Source organism: Salmo salar, chromosome ssa03 (genome assembly GCF_905237065.1).
Source record: "Salmo salar chromosome ssa03, Ssal_v3.1, whole genome shotgun sequence".
In the NCBI taxonomy this organism is placed as follows: Eukaryota; Metazoa; Chordata; class Actinopteri; order Salmoniformes; family Salmonidae; genus Salmo; species Salmo salar.
In genome coordinates, this window is record NC_059444.1 from 54,418,364 (window position 1) to 54,434,446 (window position 16,083).

At 41.8% G+C, this 16,083-nt stretch overlaps 1 protein-coding gene and 1 non-coding gene across 2 annotated transcripts; both read right to left on the minus strand.

The window, feature by feature from the left end:
• Window positions 1-2,185: 2,185 nt before the first annotated feature.
• On the minus strand, window positions 2,186-14,516 carry LOC106600896 (trichohyalin). Its single transcript, XM_014192654.2, has 7 exons — window positions 13,522-14,516; window positions 8,599-8,695; window positions 7,590-7,667; window positions 6,848-7,041; window positions 5,604-6,651; window positions 5,280-5,445; window positions 2,186-5,014 (listed from the first exon to the last, which is right to left on the minus strand). Exons 1-6 carry the CDS (start codon window positions 13,588-13,590, stop codon window positions 5,300-5,302), a joined length of 1,632 nt encoding a protein of 543 aa, XP_014048129.2. The 5' UTR covers window positions 13,591-14,516; the 3' UTR covers window positions 2,186-5,014; window positions 5,280-5,299.
• Window positions 14,517-15,659: 1,143 nt separating this feature from the next.
• On the minus strand, window positions 15,660-15,735 carry trnav-uac (transfer RNA valine (anticodon UAC)). The gene has a single exon. It is a non-coding gene; the product is annotated as a tRNA-Val (tRNA).
• Window positions 15,736-16,083: the final 348 nt, after the last annotated feature.

Consider the following 16,083-nt stretch of genomic DNA (forward strand, 5'->3'; position numbering starts at 1 on the left):
GCTTGGTGGTGCCCCTTGCTTAGTGATGTTGCATACTCTGGGGCCTTTCAGAACAGGTGTATATATACTGAGATCATGTGACACTTAGATTGCACACAGGTGGACTATAACTAATTATGTGACTTCTGAAGGTAATTGGTTGCACCAGATCTTATTTAGGGGCGTCATAGCAAAGGGGGTGAATACATATGCATGCACCACTTTTCCGTTTTCATTTTTCTGAATTTTATGAAACAAGTAATTTTCATTTCACCACTTTTCCGGTTTTTATTTTATATAATTTTTTTAAACAAGTAATTTTTTTCATTTCACTTCACCAATTTGGACTATTTTGTGTATGTCCATTAAATGAAATCCAAATAAAAATCCCTTTAAATTACAGGTTGTAATGCAACAAAATAGGAAAAATGCCAAGGGGCATGAATACTTTTGCCAGGCACTGTAGTTTTGGTAGAATTTTATAAATGCCGACAGATAATATGTTCGTTGCCATGGTGGGATCTTTTGGTGTCGGTAAAATTAGTTAATGCGAGAAATGGTGGTAGAAACGTCTTAATGCCCTAATATCCATCATATCGAAGTCAATTTGGAGTCACGTGATGATATGATATGTGGTCCTCCCACTATGACTCAGAAAACCATGCAGTTTATTAGGCTACAGATTAAATAAATGATGATGAACTTCACAGGGTGGTGAAAGTGCACAGTGATTTTGATGCTCCTTTCCAATAAATATCGAAGGTCTTATTCTGGTGAAATGAGGGATGATGCTTGACTGCAAAAAAATTGTCTCGCTCTTATCCATAATAATCTCATCATGTAGACTAGCCTAACCTCACACAGTGTTGCCAACTTAGCGACTTTGTCGCTATATTTAGCGAGTATTCAGACCCCTCTAGCGACACATTTTCAAAAAAGCGACTAGTGACAAATCTAGCGACCTTTTCTGGTGTTATTGAAGACTTTTGGAGACTGACGTGAAAGCATGTATTGTTCTTACTCTTCTCAATGAGCAGCGGGTGCTGCCGTGGGCCCCACCCCCGTCCCAAAGTACTCACAGGCGGCCCAGTCCTCGCGCAACAGTCCCTCCCAGCTGCAGTCAGAGCAGGAGATGTTCACCCCTCCGCGTCCAGACTGCAAATGAATCGCGCATGCGGGAAGCCGCCACTGGCTGATCCCGCCATGGCTTACATTAAAACATTTTTTAACCTGAATTAGGCCCAGACTAGTTACCATAATTTTCTCACATTGCCATTGACAGTTTTGCCTATTGTCTCTTTTTGGTCCATTTAGATTGTTAATGTAGATTGTATACAAAAAAATGTAAAAATGTTATGGTTAAAAATGTTCATGTTTTACTGTGACTTGTTGTAGGCTCCTAAGTGGACCATAAGGTTAAAAACCAAACCAAATTAAGAAAACTAAACTAAAAAACTTTTATTTTAAATTAAAATTAAAAAACGAAGTAACTCTGACAGAGTGTCTCTTTTGGGTCACTTTTGCCGGTCCCAAGCCCGGATAAAGGAGGAGAGTTGGAATTGTGACATAAAAAAAACAAGAATCGACAGAAGAAAGTTAATTTGTAGTTCTAAACATATTTAGGGTGTTTTTTACTCACTTTTTGTCTCTCCCACGACATTATTCCTCTCTCCTACAGCGTCCATCACAATTACATGCACATGGCCAATTATGCAAATTAGGTGATGACAACATTTAGCGACTTTTAGGACAGCCAATAGCTACTTTCCTTACTGAGGAGTTGGCAACACTGACCTCACAGCCTACCCGCACTGTATCTACGAGCTGTTGGCTAGAGTGCACGTGCCAAGACCCGAGTAGGCACATTTGCTATTTAACACAACAGTCTTTGTGACAACTATCAGGAGAGTTGAAATGTGATGGAAACACAATGAACTTTAGATGTTTATTCAGTACATTAAAACTGAATGAAAATCTGCCGCCAATTGGATGGAAACCTAGCTATTGAGATAGATTTTGGGGTTTGGAGCTAGCAAGAAAGGCATTTCACTGTACTTGTGCACGTGACATTAAAACTTGAATTCACCTTAGTTGACAACTCAACCAAATGTAAATCAAAACTAGACGTTGAACTGACGTCTGTGCCCAGTGGGTAGCTTCTCTTACTTCACAACACAAAAAGCAGGACAACAGATCACAGCACAAGTACACTTTCTCACATATGTTTTTTATAATCATATCAAAATAGAATTAAGTGGCCATTATCACAACATTCATTTTTTGATAACTCATAACAAAACAGACAATAACTAATTACAGTTGAAAGAAGGCATTATGACATATGCCACATTTTCAATATTTAAAATAAGTTTGGCTGGTAGTTAGGCTATCTGAAGTGAGAACACTTTACCTGACAGGTGACCAGCAGTGGCCCACACACAAGCACTGAGCTTCTTTGCTTGACACATCTGGCCCATGCTGCTTTTAATATCTGACACTTTTATCAGGGCACTTCTTCTCTTCAAATTGTAGTGTTAGATTATACACCAAATAGTTTTACTAAATGGCCTTGTAAAATCCATAGGATATTACAAAGCAATGCTTGAACCCTTTTTTTAGGACAACTTACTGTAAATCAAGATTAAATGTCAACATTTTGTAGCAAAGGCTTGAATACAGCAGGGGTGTTATAACTAGGATTACTGGCCCACAGTCACACTGTATGATTTCTCCACAATCCTTGCTTTAGCTGGGTCACAATACTGCAGTCTCAGTCTGCGGCGTGTTTGTGTGTGCTGTCACAAACTGAGAGAGAGAGAGAAGCCCCAATTTCTGTATTTGATAGTGCATAATTGTCTGTGTTAAAAATGACAATGGCGCCTCATTCCAGTACCCTTTCTGTGTCTATCTGTATTAAATAAAGCAACACACAGCCTCAGGATACAGAAGGTCTGATGCTCTACTGTTCCCTATGCAGACAAGGACTGGTTAGCCGTGAGCGTTTAGAATAAGGGACTATCTGATTTATGGATTCATGAGTGTTAGTGATCAAACACATAAATATGATTCTGTTCCCATACTTACATATACTCTAACACTCACATGGGCATACACACGCATATTGTACACACGCTCGAGCACAGACACGCACATACACACGCACAACCACACTGACACACAAAGTTATACAACAACACAAAGTCATTACCATCACCTGTCTATCATACAGACAGTGAATGGCAGGCAACACCTTTTCCCTTTTTCAAAGCTTTTCTTTGTAGTTACATTGGGCTCAATTCAATCAGATCCGCGTCCCCTTTAGCCAACATTCCCATAGCGGTTGTTTTGGCGGTGTCAGAGGTGGAACTGAGTTAGAGCTGTCAAATCCGTAAGTGGCTCCCGGCGTTAATCCCTAAAGCGGACATTGCCATTGGCTGAGTCTCATTAACAGAAATCCTATGCAGCCTTGTTAACAAGTTGGAACACTGGAATGTGAGATGAAATCTACACCTCCATTAGGATGATGAAAATCCTATCATTTGATTCATCGGTTTTTAATTTGAGCGTAATTATTTATATATAGCCTACACTTTCTTGTTCTGAACTTCGAGCCAATTTGACGGCTCCAATGCAGTTCCTCCTCTGACACCGCCAAAACATAACGCTTAATCTGATTGAATCTAGGCTATGGTCTGTGCGCACAAAGGCTGACAGCTCAAATTATATTGAGACCGGAAAAGGGATCGATATTCAACCCCCAAAATGCTTCATATGCAGTAATCCTACTGAAAATGAACACAGGAGACCTATGTGATATAAGGAATAAATAATGTTAAAGACAGACTTAAAGGTGTAATGCAACCCCGTTTAGCACCTTGCATCTTGTTTTAATCCCATTCTCCGAAAGAAGTGCAGAAGCCTCAGCTGAACATGAGAATGCAAACCTGTGCATTGTTGTTGATGGAATTCCAGTGTTTTAGATCAAATTAAATACAATTAAATATGTTTATAGAAAACGAGATTCTACATTGTGTAACTATTGAGACATGTAATATGTTTGCTGTGTAGTTCTATTGACCTTCCTTAGTGCAGGAATAGACTAGAACATATAGAGCAGCCTAAGCACAATGTAGGGATACTGCTCACATCAGTCAAGACTACCAGTCATTCCAACAGTCCTAGCTCATATAAATGTCATCATTTCTTTCCCATTGTCCCTGCAATATCTGCTTGCCATGGTATTTTCCCGGTCCTCTATCATTGTACCTTTCTAGTCCGAAAAATAAAATGTCTTCTTCCATGTCAGAACCCAGTAAGCAACATTTTGGAAATATGTATTTTTTAAAAGTATTTTCAACGAAAAACACGTATTTTCAACGTATTGTGCTCATAGGGAAACGGGAGATTTGGACTGACATAAAAATGCTCTCTCTCTTTGATCTTCTTGACAAGCATGATCAGTCCACTTCTTGGGATAATAAACCATGCCTTGGATGAGAATATGAAGAGTTTTTAACCGACTTGATCTCTACTGACTGGAGTGGTTTACTATGCTGTTCAAAAGTCACGAGGGAGGTCCAATAGCACTGAGTCCAACGACAGTCCAACATCCTTGTGAACGTTCCAACGTTCTTCCCGTGTTCCAATGATATCTCCCAAAGTTCTAATGTTGTTCCAATGATCTGTTTCAACGTTCTAATGTTGTTTGAATGTTCTGTTCCGACGTTCCAATGTTCTTGATCCGACTGGGGGAACATCTTGTTGTTAATAGGAGATCATCTTTTGATGGATCAGAGATATGTTGATGGATCACCTCAACCTCGTATGTATTTACATCCCATTCTTCTTGTCCCATATTTCTTTCCGTCCAAGGGTTGTTTTGGGTTCACCAGACAATCATTAGTACTATTAGGGAATACCTCACGGTCACAGGACGAGCTGGTTACTGACACTCGAATATTAACTCATAAGAAAGGAATGAACTGCTCGGTGTCGCCACTGGATTGTCCACAACAAACACAGAGAGCATCACTCCCTGGATGAGAAGGAGAAACAGAAAAATTGTTAAAATGGTTGTAATCTAGACCAGGCTCGTCTAGAATATAGTTTTTGTATATGAATATACACTTTTCTGTGGAAAGTATGTGAAAGGGTTAGGAAAGTATTTGAAAACTGTTTGCAAATACCTTGCCTAAAAAAGTATTTGAAAGTGTTGGTATTTGAAAGTACTTGGAAAGTATTTGAATGGGTTTGGAAAGTATTTGTGTTAGGAAACCATTTCTATCTGTTCTATCTCTTACCTTCAGAGAGATTGTAGGTTCTACATTAGCATTGCTCTCATTGCAGCCTTGCTGATGCGCTTGCGGTTGTTCTTCCTCATTCTCTTCCTAGGTGGGCCGGGCCGAGCAGGTGGCCGGGGACCAGCCAGGACTGAGGGCGCTCGCGTCGAAGTGGGCGACACTGTGTCTGGGAGAATAGGAGAATATCAGATTCAGATGATTTAATTAACAGTTTGGAATACACATGAAACTGAGAAACATAAATCCAAAACACATACACACACAGACACAGCCACACAGACACACACCACACACACTTGCTAGCTCACAATGTTCTCTATCTACCTGTTCTTTGTGTGGTGGTTTGAGTTTGATGTTTATGATTAGGCCGATGGTACTGCTGCTCCTCTTCTTCTTGCTGTTGTTTCTGTTGCTCGCGTCTCAGGAGCTCCTTCTCATCGTCCAGCCTCCTGTGGAGTAACAACAGCTCCTTCCTCTCCTCCTCCAGCTTCTCCTGTTCCAGTTGGAGAGCGTGCTGGAGGCTCCTCTCTGAATCAGGGGTCTCATTGTCTTTACGTCTTTGATCAGCTTCCTCAAGGGGAGGGAACCTGCTCTCGGGCCTCTGATTGGTTTCCTCCGTAGGATGGAATCGCTGTTCCGTTCTTTGATTGGCTCCCTCTCTGCTTTTGGTTTCCTCTGAGGAGGAGTTGGTCCCATGTCGCTGTTGCTTTGATGTGTTGGTGCGTCGCGAGGGACTCTGTGTTTGCGTGGGTTGTCTCTGTGTCTCCTGGTCTCCCTCCTCTTCACTGAGGCTCAGACTACCCTGCTGCCTATCTCCCCTACTGACATTTCCCTCAGTAATGTTAAATAGCGAGTCCCCTCGTGTCTCGACCCTGTCTCTCTTCTCGTGGTCAAGCTGTGCCATGTCGATGTCCATTGCGGTTGTAGTGCCGTTGACACTACTACTGTCTCGCCCCTCCTCCATGTCATCGTGATGTCGACGTTCGGTCCACTCATTAGCCCCCAGCTGTCTGGTAGAGTTAAGCACCCACTGAGCATCCATCTTGTCATGGTCCAGCCCATAGCCCCCTTTCCTCTCCCCTGCGTCTGAGGAGGTGTCCTTGGGGTTCCAGTGCTGGTCCAGCAGGTCTTCCAGCTGGATCCTCTGGTTGTGCTTCAGCTCATCTCTGCGGTGCAGCTCCTCCTTGGATCTGGCCTTGGCTGGACGGCCCTCTCCTTTGTTGTCTTTCTGCTGTCTGCGGGGTGTGGACTTCTTCTTGGGGGCGGCCGGGGGACGAGGGGCGGGCTGGCAGCGACACTCCACGTGGTCGTGGACCGAGACGACTGCCTTGGAGTAGTTGGGCCGCTTGTCCACGTACTGGATCTTCATCACCTAGTGAGGAGGAGGCGGAGGAGGAGGAAGAGGAGGAGGGAGATTCAAAATGACTAAATCGCTTTTTTATTTTTTAGGACTAACCCTTTATTTGACCAGGTAGGCCTAAGTCAGCTGAGAACATTATCTTTTACAGAAACAACCTGGGTTTCAGGGTAGAGGACAGGTGTTGAGATGGGGGGTGGTGTATATGTACCTGTAGGTGCCTGGTGTGGGTCAGCACGGGGACACACTGCAGGCTCTTGGTGTTGCAGCAGCCGGAGCATCGCTGTACCTCCACACAGGGAGGCCACAACATGAAGTTTGCGTTGCTGCGGTCCAACATGGCACGGGTCACCTCCATCACCTCTGTCCTCACCTTACATAGTGCCTGCTGAGCCGGCTGGGCGTCTGAGACAACAAAGACAGACAGACGGACAGACGGGGACAAACGGACCATTTAAAAACTCATATATTACTTACAGGTTTCATAAGATGGGTCAGTGTACATTAATCAGCAAATCAGACACATAATTGTAAATGTGCTGGAGCCTCAGGCATAATGTTAAAAGCATACCCTCTACACTGCTCAGTGCATACAAAACAGCCAGCACATAGGCCTCAAAATGTATAAAACATTTTGTTTACACTAATTCTACTGAAGGTATAGTACTTATGCTGTTTAAAGAAATCACATGCTATTGAAACAGTGTACGCATGAGTCTCCATACGTGCTGGAGTGTAACTTGGAGTTGCAAGCCATAAGGTGTTTGTTCAGCAAATAACTAACGAATCACAATATGGTGACATACTTTAGATGTTTCTTTACCACAACATGCATTACACAACTCATTTTGGATTAGATACAGCTGTCCAAAACCACCCAAGTCAACATGAGTGACGGAAATATGTGGAATTATAGCCTAGTGTCAGAGACTATGAGGAAGGTGAAAACTCACCCAGACTCCTTGGCAGTCGGTTGCTAGTGTTGTTGGAGTGTTGTCCACTCGGCAAAAAATCATCTGAGAAATCCTCATCTGAGAAAAAACAATCCAATCCAATATTACTTTACAGATCTAATCAGCTTGTTGCTTCAATTGTTTATTATTTAAAAAATGTTTTAGGGGGTTATGACTTTTACTGTGTGTGTGTGTGTGTGTGTGTGTGTGTGTGTGTGTGTGTGTGTGTGTGTGTGTGTGTGTGTGTGTGTGTGTGTGTGTGTGTGTGTGTGTGTGTGTGTGTGTGTGTGTGTGTGTGTGCGTCTGTGTGTTTATCTGTGTACGGTGCATGTGTGTGTTTATGCGAGAGTTTGAGGCATTGTTTATAAGTTTAGCTTCCCCTTAATAGATGTCTGTTTGTGTGGGAATTTATTTCTGTCATGACCTCATGTTTGTATGTTTTTGTATCTTGAGACACTGAATAGTTCCCTCTTTGTTTCTCTTATCTCGTTGAGTTTGTATATAGTGTTTACTGTATGTGATGTTCGCTATTCAATGATGGGAATAAAATCTGGGTAATATGTGTATCTATTTAAGAAGTCTTTCTGCCCTCTGTGTCACTGTGGGTTTGACGGTTTGTCTGTTAGTCAGTCTGTGAGATTCTGTTTATAGTATTTACTGTGTGTGATGTTGGCCTGTCCCTGTTGGGAATGAAATCTGGGCATCATGTGACAACAGTTTTCACTATCTTTCCCTTGGTCTCTGTTGGTCAGGTTAGTTAGTCTGAGAGAGCTTCCATCACTTGGCGTGACCAGTGTGTCTGGCTGGCTTGTGGTCCTGTACGGCTCAGTTGATAGAGCATTAGGCTTCGGAAGCCAGGATGTGGGTTTGAATCCCAGGGACATAAACAAATCCCAGGGACGTAAACATATATGCACCTATGACAGTAGGTTTCTTTGTAAACAGATTCTGCTAAAATGCATATGCATGTTGATGAGTATCAGCATAGTACAACGTTGGAGATATTTACCTACGGAGGTACTGAGCAGCAGCAGCTGCAGGTCCTCTATGGAAGAGATAGGGTTGCTCCTAACCAGCTCCACCAAACCTGGAGGGAGAGGATCCCCCTGAGAGAAAGAGATGAGACAGGAGTAAAACTAGATTCTCCCAAATCAAATATTTTCTCAGCTTCCCCATTTATTCTGTGTAGATATGGAAGCAAAGAGACAACAGCAGTGGTACATGTAGGCAGTGGTGTAAAGTACTTAAGTACTTAAGTACAAATATTTTAAAGTACTACTTAAGTAGTTTTGGGGGGTATCTGTACTTTACTTTACTATTTCTGAAATGTTTTAGTTCACTACATTCCTAAAGAAAATAATGTGCTTTTTACTCCATACATTTTCCTTGACACCCAAAAGTACTGGTTACATTTTGAACGCTAAGAAGGACAGGAAAACGGTCCAATTCACACACTTATCAACAGAACATCCCTGGTCATCCCTACTGCCTCTGATCTGGCAGACTCACTAAACACAAAAGCTTTGTTTGTAAATGATGTCTGAGTGTTGGTGTGCCCCTGGCTATCCATGCATTTTAAAAACAAGAAAATTGTGCCGTCTGCTTTGCTTAATATAAGGAATTTGAAATTAATTATACTTTTACTTTTGATACTTAAGTACATTTAAAACCAAATACTTTTAGACTTTTACTGGGTGACTTTCACTTTTACTTGAGTCATTTTCTATTAAGGTATCTTTACTTTTACTCAAGTATGACAATTTGGTACTTTTTCCACCACTGCATGTAGGTAGGTGTGGGTTAGGGTTAGGGGGTTACCTGACTTACCCCCCTAATCATTAATGAAACAAGAGGATGAAGGAAATGGCTGCTTGGATTCACAATGGCCACTAAGAGGGGGTGAATGACTATTGGCCTTGTGTCACCTCATCTGCTAATACTTAGGGGTCACAGGAGTCAGGAAGGGTTCAGGAAGTAGTGGGGGATGGAGTGATTGAGAGGAGGAGGAGGAGGAGGAGGAGAAGTGGATCAGAACAGAGAGATGGACATTGGGGGAATAATGGAAGGATGGATGAATAAAGGAGAAGAAGTTGCATCTATGGAGATATTAACTCTTGCTAGCTGGGTCTACCACTGTTTGACCTATTGGGTCTGAATCCCGGGTCTCATGCACACCACAAGACTGGGTTAGCTTTCTGAGCTAATGCCTAGGCATTCATACCGGGAGCTAACACAAGTCGAACCACCTCTGCCCGTTACATTCATCCATTCAGTTTCTTGTGAGAATAGAACTAAGCCCTTTGGGGAGCGCTTTGAGGAGGAAGAAGCCATGCGTGAACGGCATTCACACACTATTAATGTACACAATGTACTTTTCCCCATTGTTGTTGGGCACTGAAGAAAGTCCAGTCATACAAAAGGAAAATGCCATGAGTTAAATTAACATCTCTATTTGTGTAGTGATGCCCCTGAGGAGCCATCCCAGTTATTTCCTCTCCTTGGCCCCAGTCTAAGGCTGAGGCTCCAATGGCACCCTATTCCCTATTTAGTGCACTACTTTTGACCAGAGCAATGTCATTTGGGACGCACCCTAATTGTGCTGGCTGCGCATTATGGTCTGGGCCTTTGTTCATAGAGTGGCCGCTGTCATGGTGATTTGTGTCTGAGCGGGAAAAATTAAATAAACACTTCACCCCCTGCAACTGACATAAACAGAAAATCATAACCTTCACCCTATAACACTGTAGGAATCCAGGAGTTACTCTGGTCCTAATTGGTGAACTCTAAATCACACACACGCAAACAAATCTGCATCTGACTGAGTCACATCTGGAAGTTCTGGAACAGTCAGTGTCTTCTAAAATCTATCGTCATTCTTCTGATTACACAGACTGAGACAGGCACTTGTTTTAGAGCCATCACACAGTAGATCTCCATCGCTCTGAATAGAGATGGAAACAGAGACAGACCCAGGCTGCATCTCAACAGGCACCGTATTTCATACATAGTGCACTTAGCAGGGAATACATTGCCCTAGTGATGTTTAATGGGAAGTGGGTTGAGCTGAGGAATGCCAGGTACAGGCTATAGGAGTAGAGAGGTGAGGAATAAGGATACATGATTATGGGTCTAGTTTTGCTGCCTGCCGGCATGCGGGTACGCACACACACACACATGCACATACGGCTGAACATGTGCACATTCTCACATGCAATCCCTTAAACCATGCCTATGAGCACATGGTTTATGCATACGTTTATAGGAACACACACAAACACATTCAGACATTACATTATACAGCTAGACTCCATTCTGTGGGATATAGTTGATTGAGGGAATTCCCTGATGGTATACCTCAAAGACACCTCATATGATCACTAGCTACAGGCATGTACACCAATACATCACTGGATGGGAGGATGTACAGATGACAGAGAACTAGTTCAACTATACTTAACAATATTTTCTAACCCATCCTTACTGCCACCTCCAACAACCTGTCCTCAGGGCAATTCGTATGATTTGGGACGTTTATTTGCATCCCTCCAAGGCTGCCTCCAAAAGCCAAGTCTTTGACATGACAAATGTGGTGGACAACACACACCACTGGCAGTTCTGGGAAAAAGACACATTAGAGGACTGACTTGCCTAGCTAAATAAAGGTTGAATAAATAAAAATAAATAAAAAGGAAGTCATAGATCTGATAGCATGAAAGCAACTGAATGGCATTCAAGGAAACCCAGCAAAGCAGGGGTGCGCCGCATTTCGCCCTGTTTACACATTCATTTCCCATAACTGAAGACTGTGTGTGTATGTTGTTATGACCCACATAGTCAGAGCTTTGTTTCACTACAGTCTCTTCCCACAGCCGCTACTGCCTAATCCTGTGAATTTCCCAAAGATGGCCCGATGTAGCTCAGTTGGTAGAGTATAGTGCTTGCAATGCCAGGATAGTCGGTTAAATTCTTGGGACCACTAGTAAGTAAAATGCATGACTGTAAGTTGTTTTGGACAAAAGTGTCTGCTAAATGGCATATAAAAACTTTGTGTACAAAACATTAAGAACACCTTCCTAACATTGAGTTGCACCCCCCCCCCCTTTTGACCCAGAACAGCCTCAATTCGTCGGGGCAAGGACTCTACAAGGTGTCGAAAGCGTTGCACAGGGATGCTGGCCCATGTTGACTCCAATGCTTCCCACAGTTGTGTCAAGTTGGCTGCATGTCCTTGGGTGGTTGACCATTCTTGATACACAAACTTGTGAAAAACCCAGAAGCATTGCAGTTCTTGAAACAAACCAATGCCTACAAACATACCCCGTTCAAAGGCCCTTAAATATTTAGTATTGCCCGTTCACCCTCTGAATGGAACATATACACAATCCAGGTTGCAATTGTCTCAAGGCTTAAAAATCCTTCTTTAACCTGTTTCCTCCCCTTCATCTACACTGATTGAAATCAATTTAACAAGTGACATCAACAAGAGATTATAGCTTTCACCTGGATTCACCTGGTCAGTCTATGTAATGGAAAGAGCAGGGGTCCTTACTGTTTTGTACACTCTGTCTATATTAGTATTATATTAAAGTTAGGGCCACTTTGGCCTCTTCTCAAGTCTATCAAAATGAGACCCTCAAACTTGAATAATATCTCCTCTCTTAAAGATAGAAACCATAAGGGGACAGGACTCACCATGATATAATTCACCATGCACTTAACATGTGTGTCATATGCAGGACGTATCCTGGGGAAGGAACTTTTAGGATGCTTGCTGTGTATGCTACGATACAAAGTACATAGAATCGACTCCAGCAGTCAAGACGAGACCCCTCTCTCCTTGAGTTTAACGTCTTTTTCCTATTCTTTTTAACTGTCATCATGTGTATTAAGGCCCTCAACACCATGATTCAAGACAATGGTCAGCCATAGCATAATTACAATGATTTATAGTTGTGTTGCTGTGACAAGGGCTCATCCTATTGCTAGCCTGTCAAATATCCTGTGGACACACTCACACACACATGCACATACACATCAATACACATTTGGCCTTGCTTAGCTCCCAGGCATGTTTCATGATGGGTGTGGTGAGATTTTAGATGGCCTTCACCTTCCACTCATATGATGTTTATCAACAGGTTTATGAGTTTAGACATCTGGAGAGGGGCCCATGTTGAGCATGAGCATGTGGACAAGCATTCGTTATGGGGCCCAACGAATGAGCGCATCATCAGAGCATGTGCCCCAAGCATACCAAAAAAATGTATGTTCATGGAGAAAGATTGTTATTTTCACTTAGGGATTCTGGACTATAAGAAGTTTAGGTTCTGTAGACGGGTCTGCCATGTGCTGTAATTGTTCTATGGTTACCTTGCCAAGCAGGGCCCAATCGGATGTCCTCACCACGAGGCCCTCACAGCCTGAAGTGAAACTTAGGACTGTTTAAAATAAATTGTATATAGAAGCATTAAAGCCATGAGGTGAGCTGTCATAAGGTGTGGTTCAGATGATGAGCAGTTTAACGTACAAGACACAGCTTAATTACTACTTCCTGATTAATCAATAATAACAAGTGCACATGTGGTTGTACGCCACAAGCATACACTAAGTGGAGGGGTGAGGGGCCTGGTTCACATTTGTTTTGTACAAAACATTATTGAATGTAACAAGTTGGTGCCTTTTGTTTAGAGAGCACACAAGGCCAAGTGCACACATTGTTAAAATACAATGACCCTGAAATTCAACAATGGTCTATAATTGGGGCCTGGTGTCAAATATACTCAACAATGGTGCCTAATTTTACCCTTCACAGTGAAATTAAACAAAGAAAATAAACGTAGTCTTTCAAATTAGCTAAACAGAAAAACATATATTTGGCAACGGACTTTGGGCAATTAGGCCTATATTTTAATTAATTGACTCTGTCACATACCTCTGCGCTGCCCGACCGCAGACATGCCGCAAGCAACGGGAGCAGCTGAACCCAAACCCACGAGCTCATCTTGCTGCCCAGGCTGGATTCTCCGCGATAGACCAAGCATTTATGGAAACAGCACGAGTCTCTCCCCTCAGCACTAGGCGTGGGGACAGCGGCTCGCTCTGTGGAATTGGAACTCCTTGCCTTGCGAGTGGACGGACACCCACACTTGCCGTCTCAGCAAAGTATCCAGTGAATTAGCAATTGTAGCCTACTCAATGATTCGCTTGCCACACAAAACGTCCACCCAGTTCGAAATTCCACTGTCAGGGAACTAGGGGAGTAAGGCGACTTTTTTAATGATGATTTGGTCCATCTTGAATTGATGTGTTTAAATCCCCAAGGAACTGTTTGTGGTGTGTTCCAAACACAATAATCTCCTGCAGTCGGGATGATAGTCTCAGATAGTTTGGTATCACAATTTAAAAATGTTTTAAGGCACCAGTCGAGTCATTAAAAGTCCAGGTGCGAAATTAAAACGCCCAATGTTATAGCCTATAGCTTTAAAATAAACATCTTACATTATCCTAAAAAATAATCAATATAATGAGAAAGAAAATCTTCAAACAATTTAAGTTACTTGTATATATCAGACAAAGCTTACAAACAAACAATATTCTAGGCTAGATTAGTAAAATGTTATTTATACTACACATTAATACAGGCGAATGCTAGGTTATCCCTCGAGACATCAAAACTCTTCAAGTTGATTAAAATCCCTTTTTATTTTCCTTTTCCACGCGTTGTAGCCTACACGAGGTTATTCTCTCCTTATAACGCACGGTGCGCCTCTATATGAAGCGCAACACAAGTGTGGTACGTAGCCTACAATGGGAGTTTGCTGTCCGCTGCTTCGTCACAGGCTTATCAATATCCAAAGCTCTCTGTGGCACAGTGCGCGTTAGCCCTGTTCCCTCCTGATTACGCCTCTACCGCACTTGACGGGAGAGCAGATTTCCAAGAGTTTGTACAGTGTCTCTCTCGCCCCCTGAAGGCAGGGCCATCATCTACATAGAAAAGGACTGACTGGGCTACTGCCTCTTGAGGGAAAGGTCTTAAAGGTGAAGTCTCGTGTGAGTTATTGCAAGGGTTTATGTCTGCAACCATGTATTAAAAGCTGCACATTCACACAGAAATGTGTGTCATAGATCTGTCATTCTCATTGAAAGCAAGTCTAAGAAGCTAGACATCTGTTCTATGTGCCCTATTTATAAACTTTTCGTTCTTAAGTTTAGTTTTTGAATCTTTTACTTTCGGTTTTGTACACCAGCTACAAACTGCTGAAAATACAATCATTTTGGTTATGGAAAATATATTTCACAGCGGTTTAGATGGTACAAAGATTATCTACACTTCTTTACACTTGCTTTTTTTTTGTCACATAAACTGAAATTAGGTGAACTATTAGAATTTTAGCAACCAGAAAATGGCAGAGCGATTTCTACATATTTTTAATAGCCTATTATCACAGATGTTTGAAAGTACAATACACTGTAAAACAAATCCTGTAATTGTCACAGTGAATTACTGTATAATCAGCAGTAACTTACTTATAAACTGAATACAGTAGATTACAGTAAATTACATTGCATTGTGGGAAAAATGTATATGTCAGGGAAATATTTGTTGTATTTTCGAATATCACTGTAAAAATGCTGCATAAAACACAGTAGCAGTTCACTTACTGTATTTGTGAATATTCCAATAAAAATGCCACACTTAAAGCATACAGGCAACAAAATCAAAGCAAATCCTCTGAAGCAAGACAGAAAACGTTTTTGTTAATTGTTATTATAAATGCAATATTTATTTTTAGTTTATTGGTACAAGTCCGGCAGACTAAATATCCTGAAGCTTCTGCACATGTGCAGATCATGTGTATGTTCTCTACTTTATGCGGAGAGAACAGGCTACTGAGGAGAATAATGCTTGTTTAATAAAGTCAGATCAAAGCTGAATCAATGTCTGCAAGATCACATAATGATACTATTCTACATTATACTTAGATTTTAGTCATTTAGCAGACGCTCTTATCCAGAGCGACTTACAGTAGTGAATGCATACATTTCATTAAAAATTTTTTGATCCGCTACTGGTCCCCCGTGGGAATCAAACCCACAACCCTGGTGTTGTAAACACCATGCTCTACCAACTGAGCCACACGGGACCATAACAGAACAAAATATAATACCATAGTATAAGATTACTGTAAGACAAAACCACCACCTCATTCAATCGTGAAAGACAATTCTTCAAGTTTTACCATGAAACATCCCTGCAGAATCTGCATACCAATTATTTTATCTCAGTCAGTTTCATGGGGATATACACTACCGTTCAAAAGTTTGGGGTCACTTAGAAATGTCCTTGTTTTTGAAAGAAAAGCACATTTTTTGTCTATTAAAATAACATAAAATTGATCAGCAATACAGTGTAGACATTGTTAATGTTGTAAATGACTATTGTAGCTGGAAACGGCAGATTTTTTATGGAATATCTACAGAAGCGTACAAAGGC